Source organism: Hemitrygon akajei, chromosome 18 (assembly GCF_048418815.1).
Source record: "Hemitrygon akajei chromosome 18, sHemAka1.3, whole genome shotgun sequence".
Taxonomy (NCBI): domain Eukaryota; kingdom Metazoa; phylum Chordata; class Chondrichthyes; order Myliobatiformes; family Dasyatidae; genus Hemitrygon; species Hemitrygon akajei.
In genome coordinates, this window is record NC_133141.1 from 25,837,631 (window position 1) to 25,861,909 (window position 24,279).

The 24,279-nt window shown below is 43.4% G+C and overlaps 1 protein-coding gene across 5 annotated transcripts in view; it reads left to right on the forward strand.

Moving 5' to 3' along the window:
* The first annotated feature begins 9,946 nt into the window (after positions 1–9,946).
* The window catches only part of b4galnt1b (beta-1,4-N-acetyl-galactosaminyl transferase 1b), a 129,351-nt gene continuing 115,018 nt past the window's right edge, over positions 9,947–24,279 (forward strand). For 2 of the 5 annotated variants that reach the window (XM_073071145.1, XM_073071140.1), the window contains exon 1: positions 10,986–11,104. In XM_073071145.1, the coding sequence (XP_072927246.1) occupies positions 11,049–11,104 (56 nt within the window). In that variant the 5' untranslated portion in view covers positions 10,986–11,048. Of the gene's footprint in view, positions 10,060–10,428; positions 10,720–10,985; positions 11,105–20,085; positions 20,171–24,279 lie in introns of those variants that run through there. The other 3 variants (XM_073071141.1, XM_073071142.1, XM_073071144.1) reach the window with 3 other exon arrangements.

Below are 24,279 nucleotides of genomic sequence, written 5' to 3' on the forward strand. Positions count from 1 at the left end.
AGAGAACAGTGATGCGCCTTCACTAGAAGTCATGCCTCATCAGATTGTTAGTTCAAAATTCAAAAATATAAAGTTCAAATGTATTATCAAGGCATGTACACCATATACAACCCTGAGATTCATCTTCTTGCAGGTGCCCACAAAACAAAGAAATGCAATGACTGACAAACGTGCAAAGAGGACAAATCATGCAAAAAGTACAAAACTAATACATAAAACATGAGCTGCAGAGTCAGTTCAGAGCTGAGATGAGTGAAGCCAGTCCAGAGCCCGATGGCAACAACTGCTCCTGAGCCTGATGGCATGGGACGCAAGACTGCTGCATCTCTAGCCCAGTGTTAGTAGTGAGAAGAGTGAGAGAGACGGGTCAAATGCAGGCAGACATCGCTGAACACTGCTTCATTTTCCTCTCTCAGGGCCTCAAGCTTTGATCTGCATTATCACTTTAATCAGCGCGAAGTAATGAAGATGAGTACGGGTTCGTTTTCCACTCTCCGGCCTGTGATGGCCACCCCAGCGATAGCCCTACCTACATTCTCAAGAGTCAAGCTCACCGAATCCTTCAGAAGATCATGAAATAGCTCAAAGGTACTTTTCTTTAAGGGGTATTACAGGCTGCAGATTGCAGTGATCATAGTTCTGAAGTACATTATACCTAGGAGAGTATCTAGTAGTTTTGTAAGTTGCCAGCAAAACATCGCTGTATGTTGCCAGCGCCATCCTGGTCACCCCGATGACCAAGTAGATTGACCTCATAAGAGGGTCTCAGCTCATAACAGAGAGGTAAAGAGAATGGGCATGGTGTCATATTATCAGTTGTACTAAGAATGTTAGGATTGCCCTTCCTTTGTCTCCCTGGTTGTCTCTTAACATGAAAGTGTCTGCTTCTGCACTCTGGTGTCAGACCTGCCAATGAGATGTCCTACACAAGTATAATGATGATCTTAACCTTGAAGATGTTGGACAGGGAAAGGATGTTGACTTTGGATCACTTCAAGTGAATTTGGAGGAATTTTCAGAGGAATTTTCAGTGTTCTCTCTCCAGTGCTGTAGGTAGTTCAGGTCTGAGAAACACTTAAGAGGGTAGAGATAACTCTGCCTGGTAGAGCTTGAGTCAGGTCTGAGGTCTTAATCTTGAAATATCTTATTCCTCAATTGACTAAAGGTTGTGCTAATTCATTGAAGATAATGCTACTCAAACCCTTCCTGAGAAAAATGCAATGTTACCACTGACTCCCATGAATGCCTGGTCTAGTGCTGCTGAAAGTGGAGAAGGGGCATTTAGAACCTCAGTAAGTGGGGCCTTCATCGATCAGGGTTGACCATGGAGGTTGCATCCTAGCTGTCTAGATACACAAGCCTGGGCTGTGCAATATGGAGAGCAAGCTGTTGCCCATGTAGCAGGCTCCCCGCCTCCATGTATCTGATGAAGCCAAAGGAACGGCAGAGACTGAAACAGTTTGTTACCAGCAGGGTCACAGGAATTACCAGTCAGCATTGGACTCAACTTGGGACTGCCTTAGGAACTCCAGCTCTGGATTTTTCCTCGGGGTTTACTCCTGAAGCCTTCCCCATGAGTGGGTATAGCTACAAGGCAGCAGATCAGAGTTTTTCTTCTCCTAGATGAGTTGCCAACCGCAGCTGATAAGCCCCATCTGCCTGAAGTGACTGGTTTTAAGGTGCCAGTAACCCACCTTTGACCCTTCTCTTGTCAGTGGAAACGGTTCTGCTGGGCTCAGTAGTTAAGCCACAGGTGAAGGCCAGGAGCTGGACTTGATTGTCAGAGGCTATTTGAGGCACACGCCTTTGGGAGCGTTTAATAGGTAGTGGGAGCTTGTCCCCACTTCCACCCCTGGCTATAACAATCTTAAGGAACCTCAAGACTGTGCATAAAGGAGCCCACCACCTCACATACTATCTGCCCACCCAAATATTCATCCACATCCTGCACGGCAAGTGGAAGATCTGATCAGCTATCTAAGTACCCACAGAACTGGAGAACAATCCTCGATCCTGAAGAACTGTCTAGGAAGGAAAGTCTTATATTCCAGCACAGCATAAAGGGTTCAGTTCTTTTGTTATCCCCCAGTCAGGGCTTCAGTGATGGTGATAATTCAATGACTGGCCCTCGTAAACAACAGTTGGTAGGTAGAGAGATGCATTTCTTCCAGCAGCCAGGTATCAGCTGGTGTGGTTGGGCTTCCAAAGCTACATGGACCATTGGTTTAGTAAAAGGATTAGTGTAGATGCAACATATATGTTGTCTTCCTATGTTGTCAGGGTATAATACCCCAAATTCGTGTGGTATCGACAAATTCTTTGACAAAGCTTCATGGGATCTTTCCTAGGAGAGGGCAGTGAGCCAAGCTCTGTGAAGGTGATCGAGGATACAGTGTCGTGAGGACAGAGGATGTTGTCTAGCCTATTTCATGCATTCTGGCATCAGGGAGCAATCAATGCTCTCAGCAGTGACTATTATTATCAGGTCTCCTTACTGCACGATGCTTAATATTATTATTAACAGTGGAATCATAGAGGATCAAAGTCTTTTCATTATTATGGTGTTTTCTCAGAAATCCAACAGTAATGTAGACATACACCGTGACGTGTGCAGTCCCATAGGTGAAAGGAGCAGCTCACGAGCTTACAGTCCAATGGTATGAACATTGAATTTTGTGATTTTGGCTAACCTATACCCCTAGTGCTCTCCCTCCCCCCATCACCACTTAACTGTCAACCTAGTTTTCATCTCTATTTGTTCATCTTTTCCATTCTCTCCTATACCTGCTTCCATCTCTTCATGATCCCCTTCCCATTTGGTTCCACCAATTTCCTACCAGCATCTGTCCCACCCCTCCCCCAACTGGTTCCATCTGCCCATCATCTCCTTCCCATTTGATTTCATAAATCACTCACTAGCTTCTTCCCTAGTCCTTCACACCTCCTTCCATCTGCCAATCATCCTCTCCCCATCTGATTCCATTAATCACATTATCAGCCTTTGTCCCACACCCTGGTTCCACCTGCCCATCATCCCCACCCCATCTGATTCCACCTATTGGCCTCTTTCAACACTCCCCCCCCCCCCACTTCATACTGCTATATACTGATAATCTTTCCTCTCTGCTTTCACTCCTATTGCAAGGTTTCAACCTGAAACACCCACTTGCTCATTTTGCCTCCACAGATGTTGCTCAACTTGGGGAGCTTTTCCAGCATTCTGTTTTACAAGCTACTGAGTAAAGAGGCCTTTAGAAATGTGAGGATGATTTTAGTGCTGCTCCTGTGGCACCAGAAAGACCACCAGTGCTTCAATGTCTTTCTGTCTGGGCAATGTCTGTCTTTGAAAGTCATTGCTGGAAGAGGATCACAGAAGTGTCCAGAAGGGTAAATCTGCTTGAACACATTGGTACACACTCCAATGTTTTTTTTTTCCTTTTGCAGGAGCTTTGTGGGAGCACAACGGTCTGAATGTGGCTGTTAACATATGATCTTAGGTATGTAAATGCACAGACTTCTGATAATCACATGAGTGCAGTCAGTGAGTGCTTGCATTTTGATGAAGTGCCTGTACCAGTCTATTTGCTCCTGTGGACAGGAGAATTAGATAAGTCTCTTCTTCTGGAGGAGAGTATGTTGATGATCTTCTTTGTGGTGAGAATCAAACTTTGAAGGTGGTAAAGTATATGGCAGCATCTGAGGCCTGGAATGCTCCAGAGGCCAAGAAGTTTGGAGTAACAAGGAACTTGTGTGAGTCTGTATTTAAGAGTAAATAAGGTCACAATCACTGTGATGACTGTCTTACAGAAGCACAGCCTACATAGACATTGCTTCTTTGAGGTGCAGGTAGGAGTGTGCCTCTCTGTGTAGATTAGATGGACAAGGCATTGGCTGCCTAGCTTCTTTATGCTTCTTGCATCTGTCATCCTCTTTCTGGTTCTCCAGTCTATGAGGCAGGTCAAGCAGGGAGCTATTAAAAGATGGAACAGTGCAACCCCAACAAAGGTTTGATAAGCTCTGGTACGTTGAAGGACAAGGCAAGCTCGCTGTTTTGGGTCCTTCAGTTTTCCACAGAATCTTATTTGTTCCAACGTTATTGTTTTTTAAGTTGCAAAACCAGGCTAACCCACACCTTCTCCCTGACAAGCATATACTTTGCATCTGTTCAATTTGCCCAATATCTCTCTGATCCTGTTTTGCTGTCTCATTCCATCTCTCTGTTTTGCTCTCTCTTTCTTCCTTTCTCTTTCCCTCTCCCCTTTCCTCACTCTTCATCTGCACTGTCTCTCTGTAACCATCTCTCTACCTCTCCTGTATCTATGGCTGTCTCTGCTCTCCTTTCTTTCCCTATTACTCTTTCACTCTTACTCTCACTCTACCTTTATTTGTTGCCTTTCTTTCTCTGCCTTTCTCTCTCCCTTTATCCCTTACCTGTCTGTTTTCCTTTCTCTGTTTGCCTCTGACTCTCTGCACTCCCATCACTTTATTTCACTTGGCATGCCTGTCTTTATCCCTGTCTCAGTCTGTGAGTATGCTGCAGACTATTGTCTCCGTAGCTTTCATTATCTCAGTGAGTCCTAAATTCAGTGGAGATATGGGTAAGTTTTTCTTTAAGGCCTTTGTCTTCATATTTCTTCACTGACAACAATGAGATATTTAATTTTGTTTTATTGATAGCCTGTATGCTGATAATAATAATTTAAGCATATTAGAATTACTGCCTTGTTCGACTAAGTGCCGAATATTATATTTTGCTTCTCTCCTGGCTAGACGTTTAATCCTCCTTAGATGGAGGGATGTTGCCCCGCCCATGCATGCTCAATGGCTTAACGATATTATGTCCTGCTTAGACCTTGAAAAAATTCATTATTCAGTTCTTAATTCGGATACAAAGTTCCATAAGGTCTAGGGACCTTTTATTGAGTACTTTCATAACCTTCCTCTTAACTAAGGTGTTTTTTTTCGGTCCCTTGCTTTCAGCTCCTTTTTTTGTTGGTAGTAGGCATTAATATCTTCTGTTGCTAAGTGTATTTACAGTTTTGGGGGTTTGAATGTCCTGATGTATACTCTCTAGATTGTGTTGTGGTTGGTCTGGAGTTCTTTTTTGTTGCGGGGCTTGGGGAGGATACTAATTTTACATATCTTCAATTTGGGTGCTTTCTCAATTATCTTCTTTTGTATTATATTATTATTGTATGTTTAATTTTGCACCGTATTAATGTTCTTCATTTCGATCTGGGTTTTTTTTAATCTGTAGCGATGTAGAAAATGTATTAAAAAAACTAATAAAAAAAAAGAATTACTGCCTTGTCCATAAAGACTCACATTAGTTTTTGATAGCTATTGCTTAATTGTTAGTGTTTTAGTTATAATGCATTTAGAATCATTTCAGCCATTTGATCTGTCACATCAGAGGTAAATCCTTCTTATAGTGGAATCCCTCTGATTACCAAAAAAAATCCTGAACATTTAAATAATCCATTTGAAATCAAAATTCTCTGTCAAGCTGTGCCCCTTCTGATGTTCAGCTTCACAGTGTTTGGGGTGATTTACAATTCTGTCATAAACAAAATAAGAATTTGAGATGAGAAAGTGTTTGACAAAGTAGACAGAGAAAAAATTGAGTTCACGATGGGAGAACACAAATAAGTTTCTACAATAGAGAGTAATGAATAATTCAGGAGAAACTTCTTCCTTCAGAGAGGTGAGAATTGTGGAACACTGTCCACAGGGAGTGGTTGAGGTGACTAGCATGTATTTATGAGGAGGCATGAGGGAGGGAGGAATGAGCAATGGGAGTTAGACAAGGAAAAGAGGGTGATGTGGAGCATGAACAGCACCTAGACCCATTAAGATGAATGGCTTACAATTGTGCTCTCCATTCAAAATAATCCCACCTCGAGCAGCTGATGGCTGTTTCTGTTGGGAAATGGAATTTTACCATTTCAGACAGCAGCCATAGGATAACCCCATTACAACCCACAACCCACTCTGTCCAGTTTGCCGATTGATTGAAGTCAGTCAATCAAGTGAGACATCAAATGGTGGGCAATCCACTCCTGTCAGTTCCTCACCACCATACAAAGTTAATTCCAGCTCCCTGTAATCAACAGCAGCTGTCTCCTGGCCATGGCGAGCTCTGACTGGCCGTGGTGAGTTTCCTTGTCCTTGTGGATCAGGAGACTGCAGTTGTCTCAGATTTGCTCCATATTCTGGGACAGCTTCACGGTGGGAATAGAACTGTGTGTACTCAGCCTAGCTTTACTGCTTCAGTGTAACATTTACCAGCTTCTATATGAGGTTTCTCTCCAGTATGGGATTTGACAGTTAAAGAAAGACCTTGCATTTAGATAGTGCCTCTGACCTCCCTAAGATGATTTAAGGTACTTTTAGAACCAATTAATAATTGTTGAAATCCATTCACTGTTGTTTTAAGATAGACACTGATTTACCATTAACAATAACATCAATTGTGAAACATAAATGATCTTTACACTAATCTCTAACAACCGTCAAACGGGAGGGGAGAAGGGCTGTGAAATAAAAACAGAAGATGCTGGAAATACATTGAAGGTCATGCAGCATCTGTAGAGAGAGAAGCAGAGTTAATGCACCTTTTGTATCACCAGATGAGAGTGGAATCAAAGCCAAATGGTCCCTGCTTTGCAAGAGGGGTTGGATAAGCTGACTGTCAATATGAGCACAGCCACAGTCACACATCCATTCCTGAATGAATAGTGACATAAAAAAATTCCCAATCTCTCACCCCAGTCCTATCTTAGTGAAGAAAAGCCACAACACCGCAGGCCTGACTTTCCTCAGATTTTGCACATTATCTAGAGATAAGCACATGGATATACAAAACTATAAATTACAAAGACAGACAAACAACCAATGTGCAAAGACACAATTTGTGCAAATAATATATAAAAAAGTAAATAAATAATAATGATAACATGAGTTGTAGAGTTCTTGAAAGTGAGGCCATAGGTTGTGGAATCAATTCAGTTTTGAGGTGAGTGGAGTTACCCACGCTGGTTTAGGAGCCTGATGGTTGAATGGTAATAACAGTTCCTGAATCTGGTGATGGGAAACACAAGGATCCTCTGTCTCCTGCCCGATTATAGAAATGTAAACAGAGCATGGAATAGATGATGGGTATCTTTAATGATGGATGTTGCTTTCTTATGGCCACCATTTTCTGTAGACCTTTCATATCAGGCCATGATGGAACGAGTCAGGAGACTCACCAGAATCAGAATCAGAATCCGGTTTAGTATCACCGGCATATATTACGAAATTTGTTAGCTTTGCAGCAACAGTACAATGCATGATAAATATAGAAAAAACTGGATTAAAGTTATTATATTTATGTATATTAAATAGATAAGTTAAAATAAGTAGGGCAAAAACAGAAATAAATAAATAAATAGGTAGCGTTCATGGGTTCAATGTCCATTTAGGAATTGGATGGCAGAGGGGAAGAAGCTGTTTCTGAGTCGCTGAGTGTGTGCCTTCAGGCTTCTGTACTTCCTTTCTGATGGTAACAGTGAGAAAAGGGTATGCCCTGGGTAGTGGGGATACTTAATGAGGGCTGCTGCCTTCCTGATGCACTGCTCCTTGAAGATATCTTGAAGACTATGGAGGCTGGTACCCATGATGGAGCTGACTAATTTTACAACTTTCTGCAGCTTACTTCAATCCTGTGCAGTGCCCCCCATCCCAAACAATGATGCAGCCTGTCAGAATGCTCTCTACGGTACATCTATAGAAGTTTTTGAGTGTTTTAGGTAACAAACTAAATCTCCTCAAACTCCTAATGAAATATAGCTGCTGTCCTGTCTTCTTTATAGCTGCACCAGGTTAGGTCCTCAGAGATATTGACACCCAGGAACTTGAAATTGCTCACTCTCTCCACTTCTGATTCCTCTATGAGGATTGGTATGTGTTCTGTCGTTCTACCCTTTCTGAAGTCCACAATCAGCTCTTTGGTCTCACTGATGCTGAGTGCCAGGTTGTTGCTGTGATATCACTCAGCTACTTGGTATATCTCGCTCCTATAAGCCTTCTCATAACCATATAAGATTCTGCCAACAATGGTTGCATATTCAACAAATTTATAGATGGCATTAGGTCTATGGCTAGTTACACAGTTATGGGTATAGAGAGGGTAGATCAGTGGTCTAAGCACACATCCCAATGGTGCACCAGTGTTGATTGTCAACGCGGTGGAGATATTATTTCCAATTTGCACAGATTGTAGTCTTCCGGTTAAGAAATCAGAGATCCAGTTGCAGCGGTACAGAGGTACAGAGGACCAGGTTTTGTAGTTTTTTTTATTAGAACTATAGGAATGATGATGTTAAACGCTGAGCTATAATCAATAAACAGGTGATCCAAGGCTGCATAGAGAGCCATTGAGATTGTGCCTGTTGTTGACCTATTGTGGCGATAGGCAAATTACAGAGGGTCCAGGTCCTTACTGAGACAGGAGTTGACCAACCTCTCAAAGCATTTCATCTCCATAGGTGTGAGTGCTACTGGATGATAGTTGTTAAGGCAGCGAACACTGCTCTTCTTGGGCACTGGTATAATTGAAGCTATACATCTATAGAAGTTTGTCAGAGTTTTGGATGACATGCCAATTCTATGCAAACTTCTAAGAACGTGGAACCATGGTCGTGTTTTCTTTGGCATTGATGGCATTTACGTGCTGGTCCCAGGACAGATCCTCTGACTTGGTAACGCCAAGGCATTTAAAGTTACTGATACTCCCCACCTACAATCTCCTTATGAGAACTGGCTCCAGCTTCCTCCTCCTCTGGTCAATAATCAGCTCTTTGGTTTTGCTGACGTTGAGTGAGAGTTGGATATCTGATGCACAGAGGAACCCAAACTGGTTCAGTATCAGGTTGACGAGTCTGTGGTGGAGGAGCAGCACAGCTCAGATTTCTCATCGGCACATGTGCCAGCAGTATTGCTCACTGTGGTCCTCTGCATGACCTCATCTACCACATACACATACTCATCTCCTGCTGCAGAAATCTACCAGTGAACGTAGACACTCTGCACTAAGTAGAAATGCTGACCTAAGGATCTATTGCGCTGTCATCGATGGTTATATCGGGAGAAGCTTGCATTCGCAGCTATGTTTAATGGATATTTGGATATTTCTGACTGCCTAATTACTTCCTCTTATGGGTAGTGGAATAGTGATGACTAATCCTGGGGTAGAAACTAAGATGTTTGTACTGTTTGCCCTACTTTGAGTCAGGATGGCCCATTTGAGTGGGGGCAAAGGTGAGTGGCAGATGCTGGCTCGCATCTTTCCATGTGTCATTGCACTATAAACTCTAATGAAAGGGTAAACTCACAGAATAAAGTGTGCGCATTGTGATAATAAATATGACAATAAATATAATGATGAACACAGAACAACAGAACGGTGCAGATACTGTCGTGCAGACGGAGGCAGTGCAAACTGAAATGCTAAAGGGACAACAGAGAGAGGCAGAGTTAAGAGTCTGAGAGTGTGTCAGCACCAAGGGAAGTGGATGTGAGAGAGGTGATTGGTTCAGGGGTCTGACAACAGTGGGGAAGAAGCCATTTTTGGATCTGGTCGTCTGGGCTTTCAATCTCCTGTATCCTCTCCCAGGAAGTAGAAGAGAGAACAGGGAATGGCCAGGGTGGCAGATATCCTTGACCGTACTGTTAGCCTTCCGGAAGCAACGGACTGTGAAGATGGACTGGGTGGAAGGGGGTGACGAGCCCAAATGGTGCTTACTGCTCTCTGTTCGTCCCGTCGGTCCAGAGCACAGCAGTTGACAGAGCAGGCTATGAGACTCGGATGTTCGCAAGTGTTAAGTTTATTTGAGAAGCTGAGAAGAGAATCTGCAAACAATCTGCAAAAAGCATTAGGGTAACGCTGTAAAGGAGAGAAGCACCCTTGTTGCATACAACCCGTGGGCTGGGATGCAAATCCGTTGAGCCCAGAAAACACAGAATGATACGTCACCTGGTTTCTGCGATCACCCGTCTTATTCCTTCTCCTGCATTAGGGTAAGGGGTTTCTGAAAATCACAGCTGCACCACCATTTAGTCACAACTGACACCCAAAAGCGACACACACGAAATGCCAGAGGAACTCAGCAGGTCGGGCAGCAGCCAAGGAAAGGCAAAAAGAGTCCCCATTTCAGGTTGAGACTCTTAATCAGGACATGGAGAGTTTATTTCTCTCCATAGATGCTGCCTGACGTGCCCATTTCCTCCAGTATTTTGTGTGTGTCGCTCTGAGAGGAGAATCTGCAATCTAGCATCTGCAGAATCTCCCGTGCTTGCACCCCAAATCATTCCCACCTGACCTCCAACTCGTTCACCAAGTCTCCCCGCCCGCGTTCTCTGTTTCCTTTCACTGTAAAACGTTGGTGTAAATTGCTTCTTCGTAAGGCTTTAAAGTTCTTCACTAATGATGAAGGCTTAGCGTAATTAATAGAGGTTTTCGCTTTTCCCGCTCGTGTGTTATTGGGCGGTGAGGACAGATTCAGCTCTCCTCCTCCGATTTCTCTGCTATTCCGCGAGCGTCCCGCTGGAGGGAGTGGATTCCGGGGCTAGGCAACCACCACACCAGCAGTGACCGGCAAAGCTGCGGAGAAATCAGAATGCGGAATGCATCCGTTCATTTAACGAGTGGGATAAAACATGCATTCAGATGCATAACAGGTAAGAAGGAGCCCATTTGGCCTGAGCTGTTATATTTCCCCAGCTGACTGCAAGCAGAAACTGTGTTTCTTCCGATTTTTTTTAAATCGAAAACGCAATCTGTCAAATGTCATTCAATCAGGAAAGGTGGTAAAATCCGTTGACATCAAACCGTTCACTCTAGCGGAATCCTTGAGTGATCCCAGGGAAAAGAAGCTTTGGAAACGGCTTCCCTCTACATTCTCTTCTATTTTTTTCTCAACTCAGCCATAAAGGATTTGTATGTGGGATAGTAGAATTAACAACACATACGACTGGTTTGTTTTATTTTGTAGCTTGGCAACCATTAAATGCAGAGAAAAACGAAATCCCGTCCTTGGATATTTCATTCAGTGTTGTTTGAGAGGTGAGTGCAAATGGGCCGCAGTCTTTATCCCATTGCAGCTGAAATGCATCTTTTTTTTTAGTAACTCTCTCTCTGATATGCTGTGAGATTGCAGTGTGGGTTTCTGCAAAGCTTCGGTGGATGGGACTGCAGTCGCCCCAGCGCCGCGTATTTATTGCTCATGTCCAGTAGTAAGAACGGCGATCATTCTAAATCCATGCACAACTCTGGTTTGTCAATATTAAAATTCGTAACGAGTCATTTTGTTTTGAGGGGGCACTGTGTATTCTGCAGTAATATCACATGAGCATGTCAGCATGGTGGATGCAAGTTAAGGAGCTGCTTGTGATTTTTGTTGAACTCTAATTTACCGGAATGCAGCATTAGGCAGAAACATGGGATCAGCAACTTGTATTTACATAACGCATTCAAAGTCCCAAGATACTTCAGGGAACAAAACTGGGCACCGGGTGAGGAGGTTTCAGAGACAAGTGAAGGCTGGAGGGAAGAGATGGTTAAACAAGTGTCTTGGAAGGGAGCAGAGGAACAGATGAAAGGGAAAGCTACTTCCTCAGATGAGAGGTTGGTCCTATCAAGGGAGGCTAAACAGGTAGGGACTATATCAGAGTCTAGAAGAATTACTGGTGACCTTACTGAGACACAAAAGATAAACACAAGAGATTCTACTGATGCTGGAATTCCAGAGTAACACACACAAAATGCTGAAGGAGCACAGCAGGTCAGGCAGCATCTATAAAAAGGAATAAACAGCTGATATTTTGGGCTAAGATGATGAATGGTCTCAGTCTGTAATGTCCACTGTTTATTCCTTTCCATAAATGCTGCTGGACCTGCTGAGTTCCTCCAGTATTTTGTATGAGACACAAAAGAACCTATGGCGACCATGACAGGATAGATAGAACGTTCTCGACCTGAAACCCTGATAGTCCATTTCCTTCCACAGATACTGTCTGACCCATTGAGTTCTTCCACAATTTGTTTTTTTTTCTCTCCTCCAGATTCCAGCATCTGTAATCTCTTGAGACTTCAAGGCAAGGTAAATGCTGTTATGTTCCCAGTAGTGGGAAAGTCCTGAGTGAGGAGAAATAGTTATAGGATTAGAGGGTGATCATTTAAAATGGAGGTGTGGAGAGATTTCATCTCACAAGGGGTGGTGAAACTCTGGCATTCTCTACCCCAGGGTGCAGATCATCAGATATATTTAAGATGGAGGTAGATAAATATTTCAAAGATTGGTGATTGTGGATTATGTGGAACTGGCACTGAAGAGGAATTGAGGCCAGGGGTATACCAACCTTGTTCAAAGTTCAGAACAAATTTATTATCAAAGCACGCATATGTCACCTGAGGTTCATTTTCTTACAGGCATTCACAGTAGAACAAAGAAATACGATAGAACCAATGAAAAACTACACACAAAGACTGACAAATAACCAATGTGCAAAAGAAGACAAGCTGTGCAAATACAATAAAAACAAATAATAATGATAAATAAATAAATAATACCGAGAACATGGTCACACTGAGTGTCAGGACAGGCTGGAGGAACCTTGTGTTCTTGTGTCAGTGATGGTGCAATTACAAATGGAGGAGTGAAGCTATCTCAAAGTGTTATGGGTCTGGTTACAGAACTAAGGACAGTGAGATTGTTGTGCGATTTGAAAACAAACTTGTGGATATTGGATGCGAGGTGTTCCCTGACCAGGAGCCAATGCCGGTCAGCGCTCACTGTGGTGGTGGATGAATCGGACTTGCTGTGAGGTAGAATATGGTTTCAGATACAGTGTTCTTCTGGTTTTGTGTTCGCCTTTCAGTATGTTTCCTTTGGTCACCTCTGAATGTGCAGTTTGAGGAGCTGATTTAACACCATGGGATCATAGAAGAGTTTTCACTGGATCACTGTGGGACTCAGCCAGGGAGTCAGGTGTATTGCTTATTGAATATGTGTTTGATTGAGGAGGGGGGATGGGAATGACGCCAAGAACTCGACAGTCCTAGATCTAAACATAAGAAATTCTACAGATGCTAGAAATCCAGAGGAACAAACACAAAATGCTGGAGGAGCTCAGCAGGTCAGGCAGCTTTTATGGAGAGGAATAAAGAGTTGACATTTCGAGCCAAAACCCTTCATCAGGACTGGAAAGGAAAGGGGAAGAAGCCAGAATAAAAGGTGGGGGAGTGGAAGGAGTACAAGCTGGAAGGTGATGGCTGAAGCCAGGTGGGTGGGGAGGGAGGACGATGAGAAGCTGGAAGGTGATCGGTGGAAAAGGTAAAGGATGCCACGCTATTACAGCTCAGGGCGCCAGAGTTCAGAGTTCAGTTCTGGTGCCATCTATAAGGAGTTTGTACGTTCTCTCAGTGAACACATGGATTTCCACCAGGTGTTACAGTTTCCTCCCACAGTCCAAAGACCTACTAGTTAGTAGATTAATTGGTCATTGTAAAATTGTCCTCCGACTAGGCTAGGGTTAAATAGATGGGTTGCTGGGCAGTGGAGCTTGTCGGGGCTGGAAGGGCCTGTTCGTGCTGTATTTCCAGATAAATAAATGAACAAGAAGGAATCTGATTAGAGAGGAGAGGAGTATCGTGTGCAGTGTTTGCTGCCCCATTCTAGGAAGTGTGTGGAGGCTTATGGAGAGGGTGCAGAAGAGATTCACCAGGATTTTGCCTGGATTAGAGGGTATGAACTATAAGGAGAGGTTGGAAGACCTTGGCTTGTTTTTGCTGGAGAATCAGAGGCTCTGGGGAAACCTGATAGAAGTTTATAATATTGTGACAGGTAAAAATAGGGTAGACAGTCAATTTTTTCCCCCAGGTTGTGATGCACTATCAATAACTCCAAAAGACTGGAAGTAGAGTAAATACTGAAAGGCTCTTATTAGCAGTAAAATGAACCACATCTGTGCTGGATGACTGTGGGAGGAGCAGAGACACAATCACCTTTATGCAGGGGTCTGTGGGAGGAGCCACAGGAGCAGTCAGCAGAGGGGCGTGTCCAGACAGATATACATGGTTTACCACAGGTTGGAAACATAAAATACTAGAGTGCATGGGTTTAAGGTGAGAGGGTGAAGTTTAAAGGGGATTCATGGGGTATTTATTTAGCACAGAGTGTGGTAGGTGCCCAGAATGGTCTGTCATGGAAGTGGTGGAAGCTGGTACGATGGCAGTGTTTATTAGGCATTTGGGCAGGTACACGGACAGGTAAAGAATAGAGGGATATAGGCCACAGGCAGGCAGAAGAGATTTTGGTTAATTTTTTTTACAGAACTACAAAAGTTTATTCACTCACAAAATACACATAATAATCAGGGATTTACAATACTGTTTGCAATTTCAAAATAACATATGGTTACTATTATCTACAAATCACTCAACTCCCTGGGAGGCCTACCGTTCTCGGAAATCCCCCCATTGTGCCCATAGAGACTGCATGCTCCCTCACCAAGAACACTTGGGCACAAACATAACCCTGGAGGAGGGGTAGAGCCCTCAACTGCCTGCCGCCTGGACCTGTGAATGGCCCAAGAGCAAGGCCACCAGCATATCCCCTCTTGTTCGGCACAACATCGTGGGCCAAAAGGCTTATTCCTGTGCTGTACTGCTCTATGTTCTACATTCTCTATCAGTTTACAATATTATTCAGAGGGCAAAATGGGCAGTAAAGGAGAAAAGGGAGTGGGGAGCATTGGGGACCTCCTCAAACAGGGTGCTTATTTTATCGAAGCAATGGGATTGTCGGAGGAGTCAGGAGTCCTGAGCAGTGAGTGATCTCTCTGGGAGTGGTGACCAAGAGGGAAGGTCTGAGGACCACATACAAAACCAAGTGCACTAGGCTGGACCAGAGCGGATGTTAGAAAGGTGGAATACAAGGTAGAAGAGGTGAAGTGAAAAGAAAGTGGGGATTTTGATCAAGAAAGGGATAACAAAGAATTAGATTAACTCTCAATGTTGGGACAAAAACATGTTCACGCGTCAAGATGCTGATTACATATAAGGGATTAGAAATGTGCAAACATTTGAACAAGGGGGTGCATGGAATTCATTGCTGTAATAAAAATAAATACAGGAATATGAGGAAAATTTGGGAAGACACTGAGAAGTGGCCAAAAAAAGTAAGGGACGAGGACTTGGGGGGTGGGGGTGGGGTGAGGAAGAAGGATCAGGCAGTTAGCTAGTTAAGAACTTCAGTGCTTACAGAATGGGGAGAATATTGGGGAGGAGACCGATCATGAAACGGTTAAAGCTGAAATAACAGAGCATGATAAGTAGATGGAATGGAATTGGGAGTTATTCATTAAGTACATTGAAACCCATAATCAAAATTAACTGTACTGTACGCAAATTAATTCATTCCCTAAATAAAAGGTAACTACCTTGTTGGAAATTGCACTGAAAGTTATTGGGACAGGTGCATTTGCAAGATGATGATTTAGTTTCAAGAACACAATGGCTCTATGCCACCAGAGATGCCATTTGTACAGATGAATTGTTGGAAAAATATGTGTTTGAGTCTTGCATCTTTGGATCAGACAGTATTGGTAGACTGATCCATAGCAGGGGATTAAGTTGCCCAGGCAAATTGTACAAGGGGTGTAGAAGGCATGTACTCCAGTAGAAGGCATCTTGTCGATTGCTGGGTTATTGTGGTTTCTTTATATTGAGCAATATAGATAAGAAATATGGAAATGGAATGCATTCATGTAACTAAGCTTTTATTTTATTTATTATTTTATTGAGATACAGTGCAGAATAGGCCCTTCCAGCCCTTTGAGACACACCGGCCCAGCAATCCTCGATTTAATCCTCAATTTACAATGACCAATTAACCAACCAGCCAGTATGTCTTTAGACTGGAGCACCCAGAGGAAACCCAAGTGGTCACAAGGAGAATGTACAAGCTCCTCTCAGGCAGCAGCGGGAATTGAACCCGGATCGCTGGCACTGTAAAGCGTTGTGCTAACCACGATGCTACCGTGCCACCCATTGAAAGTTGGGCATTGGAGGTAGTCAGAATCAGAATCAGCTTTATTATCTTTAAATTTATTAATAAATTTATTTATTGTCTTTAAATTTATTGTTCTGCGACAGCAGTACAATGCAAGACATAAAGAATTACGATAAATTACAATAAAAAATAAACAGTACAAAAGAGGATTAGTGAGGCAGTGTTCATGCACTGTTGTAATAAGAAGAAGGCAGGGGTCTCAGATGGTGAGGGTCCTTAATGATGGATGCTGCCACCTTGAGGCCCTGTCTTTTGAATATGTCCTTGATGGTGGGGAGGCTTTTGCCTGAGATGGAGATGGCTGAGTCTATGACCCTCTGCAGCCTCTTTCGATGGTTAGCGAATAAGATCTAATATTCATTGTATAATTGGTCAACCACCTCTCTCAACCCACACAATTTTAATAAATTCTGTCATAATAATGTTAATCACTAACCACAGGACAATTCACGGTCTCAACGCCTGTGATTCACTGCCAGTGAAACAATGAAAATAAGCTTGGAATTACTTGAATCAGTGTATTGGGGTAAGAGCACAAATATTAAAATGATTAAAATGATTGTGAGCTAGAATATTATACCCACACCATTTCAAATTATTAAAATGAAGTCTTTAAAATAAATCACACAAAATGCTGGAGAACTCAGCAGGCCAAGCAGCATCTATGGAAAAGAGGAAACAGTCGACGTTTCAGGCCGAGACCCTTCATCAGGACTGGATGACGAAGGGTCTTGGCCTGAAACGTCAACTATTTACTCTTTTCCATAGTTACTGCCTGGCCTGCTGAGTTCCTTCAGCATTTTGTGTGTGTTGCTCGGATTTCCAGCACCTGCAGATTTTCTCACGTTTGTTTTCTTTAAAACTTCAAGCTGTTGAGGCTTGTACCTGTTCACAATTTCTAACTTTATCCTCCCAGTGAAGTTTTCAAGATGGAAAACAGAGGAAAGTCACTTTGTGAAAGCTGCACGTTTCTCATTTGTCAGGTCCTAAAATGCCCTTCATGTAAATTTAATAGATCAGGGTTCAATCTTGACCTCCACTGGTGTCTGTGTGGAACTTGTATGTTCTCCTCATGACCACAGGGGCTTCCTCTATTTTATTCCCACATCCCGAAGATTAATTTATTGAGACCGCATGGAATAGGCCCTTCCGGTCCTTTAGGCCACGTGGCCCAGCATTTACTGATTTAACCCTGGCCTAATCTCGGGACAATTTACTATGTCCAATTAACCTACCAACCGGTATGTCTTTAGACTGTGGGAGGAAACCAGAGCACCCAGAGGAAACCCACACCGTCACAGGGAGAATGTACAAACTCCTCACAGACGAGTGGAGGAAAGATGTGCAGGTTGGTGGATTAATTAGTGACTAGATTGCCCCGGTGTGTAAATGAGGGGTAGCATCTGGAGGGAGTTGATGTGGGGAGAATAAAATGGGATCACTGTAGATGGGTTGTTGAAGGTTGTCACAGAGACAGTGAACCAGAGGGCCTGTTTCCATGCTGTATGACTCTTATGATTTCACCCAGAGTAAAATGGACTAATATTTCTGATATGATGGCACATTTGTGCTGTAAGTGGAAGACTCATCAGATTAACTTATGGAGGTTACTGTGTATGTGTGAGCTGGTATGGCTGGCCCAACAATCTTATCTCCTTAACCAATGAGATTTATGAAAGGAGAGGGAAGGAAAGAGAGAATTCATCAAATCAGACACAAAAAGAAAATTGAAGCAGAAGAAAGGGAGAAAGAGAAAGACAAGGGAATAAAAGTCTCTTTTTTAAAAAGATGTGAATACTTTTGAATCTTTAACAACTATTTACTACATGTAAGAATGAGACTGAGTGGTTTCAGTCATCCCCTGTCTGGGTTAGAAAAGTTGACTGGCATTGCACTGATAATTATCACCATTCTTCTTAATTACCAGATTGAAATTTATGTGGTGAGTTTAATTGGTGTAAATCCAGCAAGTTCCTCAGAGTAGCAGTATGGCTGAGGGCCAGTTGCAGTGGATATGAAAGGGTGGTTAACCATGTCCAGGAGAACAGATTCTGCTTGTTCCCCTGAACCTGCTGGCTGATTTACACATTAATGAAAAGGCCAGCCTCTCTCTAAGTACATCTGAGATGATGTATCTGAAAACAGATGGCATTGTGGGGGTAAGAACATGCAGTGATGTCACTGGAATCATATCCAATCTACACCTCAATATAGTGCATGATTGAAATATTCCGTCTGAGACTTATAATTTGAATGTTAATTACTTTTCTATAAATAGGCAAGTTTTCTGGCTCAGATATTCCCTGCTTGAATCTTCTCCTCTCATCCCTCCTGCAATCTTCATTTTCTTCGAATAGAGTAAACCTGCTTCTGCGTACATGTGACATTCCCTCAAGGGGAAACAGTTTTCCGGGAGCAAGGAATCTGTGGATAAGATGCTGAAGTGGTTTGACAGGGTGGATGCATATGACTGTTAGCTCAGACTAGCCAAGGACCATTGCCTCAGGATAAGGGACTGGCTGCTTTTTCACTGAACTAGTTGCTCATGGGGTTGTTGTCTTTAGAACTTTCTACCTCAGAGAGCCATGGAGGTGGAGTGTATTGAAGGCTTAGGTGGATTTTTAGTCTTCAGGGGAATTAAGGGATATAGAGATTATGCAGAAGAGTGGACCAGTGACAGGGTCAGCCATGAACTGAAGTGGTCAAATGGCCTATTGTTGTTGCTATCCCATGATGTCCGCACCTCTTCCTGGTAATTATAGTTGAGACTAGTTTGTCTAAAGTTGAAATCATCCAGTTAATAAACTGGATTAGTGAGCTCAAGTGAAAAGTAGCGATCCTTCACTGTCATTGTGTTATTAGTGGTTAGATGAAGAAGCGTGGGCAAGCTGAGCTATCTTTTTCTTAAAACTTGAAACTGAAACACAACATTCTGCAATTGGCAAAATGACAGATTGCAAGGAATCTGGTCTTGTTCTTCACAAAGTGTCACGTGATGAGCCCAATTCTCCAATCGTCATGGCAAGAGGGAGAGGTTTTTTTTTAAAAGGAGCATTTGGAAAAACACTTCAGTCAACACTCTTCAAAATATAGAATCTGCACGGTGTTATTGCTTGAAGGCATTGCTGCCTTTGATTTCAATGATGCTGATTTCTATGGATTTACAGTGTACAGAGTGCACAGTACATTAATTCATTGTTGGAAGTGGGTGACCTCAGTCACTTGTTCTTTGTTTCTTTGGCTTTGGAAATGAACAGTGGCCTCAGAAAGAGAAGGAGCTCGTGACAAGAATTAAGGAGGGTCACTGAGATCATTTGTGGACGGGTGGTACTGCATGGATTTTGAAAACTGTGCATTGCAACTGTGTGAAGGAGGATTGAAAGAAGCAAGAGTTTCTAAAGTTTTGATGTTTCAGGGAAGAAGGGAGACCGAGGCAGAGGGATATAACTTGTTTTTAACTCGGGACAAAGATCTATTAATGGAGGTTAATGAACAGAGAGCTGGCCTTAGTGGATTATTAATACCAACACAGGCCAAATAGCTTGTTTCTTCTTGTAAATACGAAACAATTCTTTGTGCGTAATTAAGGAGACATTGATCCTTAGGATGGCACAGCTGGTATACCACCACCTCACAGCTGTACCCAGCCAAGTTCAACCCTGACTTTGTGTGTGACCATGCGTGTTTCCCTCAGGTGCTCTGCTTTCTTCCTCAGCACAGACTGGGCCTTTTCTGTGCTCTATATGTCTATGACTAACAGCACAAAGGGAGAAAGGGAGCAACAAAAACAGGATTGATAGAATTTGGAGGCTAGAGAAGGATCACTTCTTGGATATTGGAGTGATGCACCATCAATAACTCTCGGAGATGGGAGGTGAACGATAGGCTTTTATTAGCTACAAGAAACCACTATCAGCAGCAAGAGACCACCACACAACATCCTGGAGACTGAGGGAGGAGCAGTGCCTCCAACCGCCTTTATACCGGGGTCTGTGGGAGGAGCCACAGGAGCAGTCAGCAGGAGTCTGTGGGAGGAGCCACAGGAGCAGTCCAGACAGGTATATGTAGTTCACCACAGACAGGCAGCATTCAGGTTTTGATCAAAATTGGGCTTTCTCAAGAGTTACGGAAAGAATTACCACAAAGAAGAAGCCATTTCTTCGGGAGGAAGCTTTAGTACTGACAAAAATAGAGGCATGAGCATTGAATTCTTCAATTTCAGGTATTCTCCATGCTCCTTCCTTATCCCTTTACTCTCTCCTCCTGATCTACCAAGTTCCACCCTGCCCTCCCTCACCCACTCCATCTGCTCATCACCCACACACTCTCCCCGCTGTTCCCATCTGCCCTCCCCATTTCTATTATTTGGTTCCATGCTCCCCTTCCCTCTCCAATCAGACCCACCATCTGCAGCCCTTTGTCACCTCCACCTCTCACCTCCCAGCCCGTGTCAGAATCTCCACTCTCCCCTCCTCCGTCTTCCAATCACCCTCCTCACCTGGATCCACCCCTTCCCCTCTATCTTTATACTGCCTATCTCCTTCTACTCTTACAGTTCCAATTAAGAGTCTTATCTGAAAATGTCGACTGTCGGTTTCCTTCCACAGATACTGCCCAACCCATTGAGTTCCTCCAGCTGATTGATTATTGCTCCAGATTCCAACATCTGCCCTTCTTGGTGTCCCCATCCCTTGATTCTCTGAAAGAAATCTATCCAAAAGAAATTGGTCCTGAATACAGTCAGTGACTGAATCTTCACAACCTTTTGGGAGAAAGAATTCCAAAGAATCACCACACTCTGGGTGAAGCAATTTCTTCCCGTTCTTGATCCGCTTGGTCAGTTCTAATTTTGATGTGACCCATGGTTCAGTACACACCAGCCAGGGAGACATCTTGACCTTGTCTAGTCTCATAAAATTTTTGAACCTTTCAGTGAAATCATATCTTAATCTCCTCAGTTTTGGAAGGAATCAGTTCAGTCTGCTTAATTTCCCCTCAAGGGGTACAGTGTCTTCCCATGAATCAACCTATCAGTACATAGAGTGATACCGTTCTCTCTCAGACTCCTGTAATCATGTCCTCTGATACTAGGCATTGGAGATTGAAAGGCTAGAAATTGGAGCTTATAGTGCCCATTTTGATGTACAAATAATTCAGGAAGACTCCGTCGCAGTTATCTTAACGCAATTGCCCCCATTTCCTTTCATCCCAAAATTGGACCAAGTACTTCCAGGCTCAGTGGTGGTTTCAGTGGCTTGCTTTGTGCACATGGTAACGTCACCAATATGTGCACTACTCTGTCTTACTGATGGAGCCTGATGCATAACATATGAACATTGCTTTTCATTCATAGTAAAGCAACGAACAAGCCTTACAGCAAGTCAACGAGGAGACAAGTGAAAGGGCATAAACTGAGACACCAGCATATTTGTTGCTCCTGCATCTGCCTGTCTGAATTTGCAACACTGTGCATATTTGTTACATAATTTATGGGTCTCACAGAGCTTACTGCAGTCTTAGAAATCCATGCTTAACTAATGAGCCTGGTCTTGTACTTGTGTAGGATGGGGACTTGACTGGTGAGGAGGACTGTAGGGGACGTTGGCAGTTGACAGTCGGTCACACACAGCTGATGCAATAAAGACACATTATTTTCCCCCACCCAACACCAGTTCCCATGGTTCCCTGTGGCAAAGACGTGGCCACCTTGAGCTCTTTGGTTGGCTTGGGAACTGTACAAAGCACATTTTAATGCACCAGTAAAAATTTCTTATAAGTACATTTTCACAACTTTGTGATTTATGAATAGAGGGGTGTTGCTAATTGGTCACCAATGACCTAATAAGGATAAACTGTTATTGAAGGCCCCTGCATTTAACTTGATGGGCTGAGAAGAGAAAATACTATTGTGCAGTTATTGAGTGGTAGAGGTGTAAGTTTTCACAAATAGGACGAGGACGACTGGTTGAGACATCGCACAGGAGAGAAACACCAGCTTCCCCAAACTTAGTATCAGCCAACCGCAGGCCTGTGACTGCTGTTCAGTAAGCCTGGACCTCTGGGTCAGTAGCTTGGTCGGTTGCCATGCCGACGGCATAGTCAACCCCTATGACCTCAATGGCTGGCTGTGAGAGTCAATCATCCACGGCATTATATTTCCCCTTGATATGTTGGAAAGAGCTTGTCTGGTATCATCAAGTGCCCTGGTTGTGTCTGCTGACCAGACAAGCATGTGATTAGGGCTATTGCCCTTAAGCACACTATATAAGGGAGGCATAAGTTTAGCAGCTTGCCGAATGAAGTGATAGAAATTCACCATGCCTAAAAACTCCTGTAGTTTTTCAGTAGTGTGGGGTGGTGGAAAATCCATAATAGTGGCTGCTTTTGATGGGGGGGGGGGGGTTGGTTTGACACCTCCTGAGAAAGTCAGTGGTTGACAACCCAAGCTGGCACTTAGCAGGGTTCGTAATCAACCCGCGTTAGCATAAGTGCTGGAAAAGCGTGCAGAGATGAGATACGTGTTCGGATTTGGATGCACTGGCGATAAGTATGTGCCACTGTCACTTTGGAACAGGAACAGGTGAGGGAGCGGGTGTGGAGAGAGAGAGAGGGAGAGAAAAAATGCAGAGAAGGCATTTAAGCAGAGCTGAAGGAAGATGTGGTTTAGAGTGCACTAGGCTGTTACCCCTTCATGAAAATGACTTGGCCACTTCATCACATTCCTCTCCCTCTCCCTCTCTATGCTGCCCCCCGCCACTCTGCTCTTCGGGGTTGGGTGAAGGAAGCGTGGACAAAGGTCTTCAGTTGCCAGTGTTAATGACTGGTAGGATGTTGTCACCTGTTCATTTAGTTCAAATGCAGCCAAATGAGCAACACAGCTATGCTCCAGTATTCTGTAACATGCTGAGTGCTGTCGACCCAGGGCACATTATCCTCCCACCTCACCCCCTCTTCTCCGTCCCATCCCATCCCATCCTAACTTCTGGAATCTTTCCAGACAGCCAAAAGAATAGGTGCAATCGCAGCCAGTGAACCCCATCAACATACGCTGGTCTGGGGCAGAAGTGGGCAGTACCTCCAGCCTGGCATTTTTGTAAGGTAGCCAGCAAGACAGGACTATCTAAGTTAATGGGGTTCCTTACTTTCCGAAGAGTTTGGGTGCAGTCAGTGACACCACAGGCAGCCATGGTGCCCCTTCAACCTCCAGACAGAGAGGGTTATCACCGTGTGCGTAGCTCATTCCATATCTCCTTTCAATGCAGAGTCAATGCTCTAATGTAGGAAGTGTGGTGGGCCAATTTGTGCACAGCAAGATCCCACAAACTAACTGATAATTGCTTTTTGTTGTGGCAATGCTGGTTGAGGAATATATAGTGACAGGAAGATCTCCGGTGCTTTTTTTTTCCCAAAAAGGTGCACTTGAGGTCCTTTGTGCCTGTAGCAGGATTTACTGACTTGCCTGAAAAGGGAGTTTTGGACTGCTCTTTTAGTATTCAACTTCCTGCAGTGGTGGGATGAATGCAGAACCTTCTGCCTGCACTGCAACCTATCACTGGCTGCCTTAGTTTTTATGTAATGTGTGTGGGGAAACCCTCATACAGTAGTTAAATAAAGAAGTTGCATGATTACCGCACTTACAGCAAGCAGGAGGACTCAGATAAACCTCCGAACCTGCTTATTGACATTCATATATATTCATTGCACTGTGACTTTGAATGTGATCAACTTTGATAGTATTATAAATCCAATAATATTTAACTCTGTCCTGGAACCAAAGTCAACTCTGGTTTGCAAGAATTTTACGCTAATCTGGGTACACAAATTCATTTTGGTAGTTCCCCTTGCCACCAAGTAGTTCTGATGGAGATGTGTTTGGAATTTGCTTTGGCATTTACAATCCCAAGAATAAAAATTGGACTTCCAAAATTGATCAAATTATGGGCAGATAAACCTTGTTTCACCAACTACTGCCCAGTAAATGTGTAGATCCATCATCTGCATGCAGAATCTATAAAGATGGGAGGAGCAAAAATTTCAAGCAGTATGGTTTCTCTTCTCACAACACAGAACAAAACCTCGTGACAGCATTAGGCATAAAGTAGGTGTGATTCATCACTTAAAGTTATTTCAGTGGAGGCTGAGGTAATAATATTTTTCTAAAGATTTT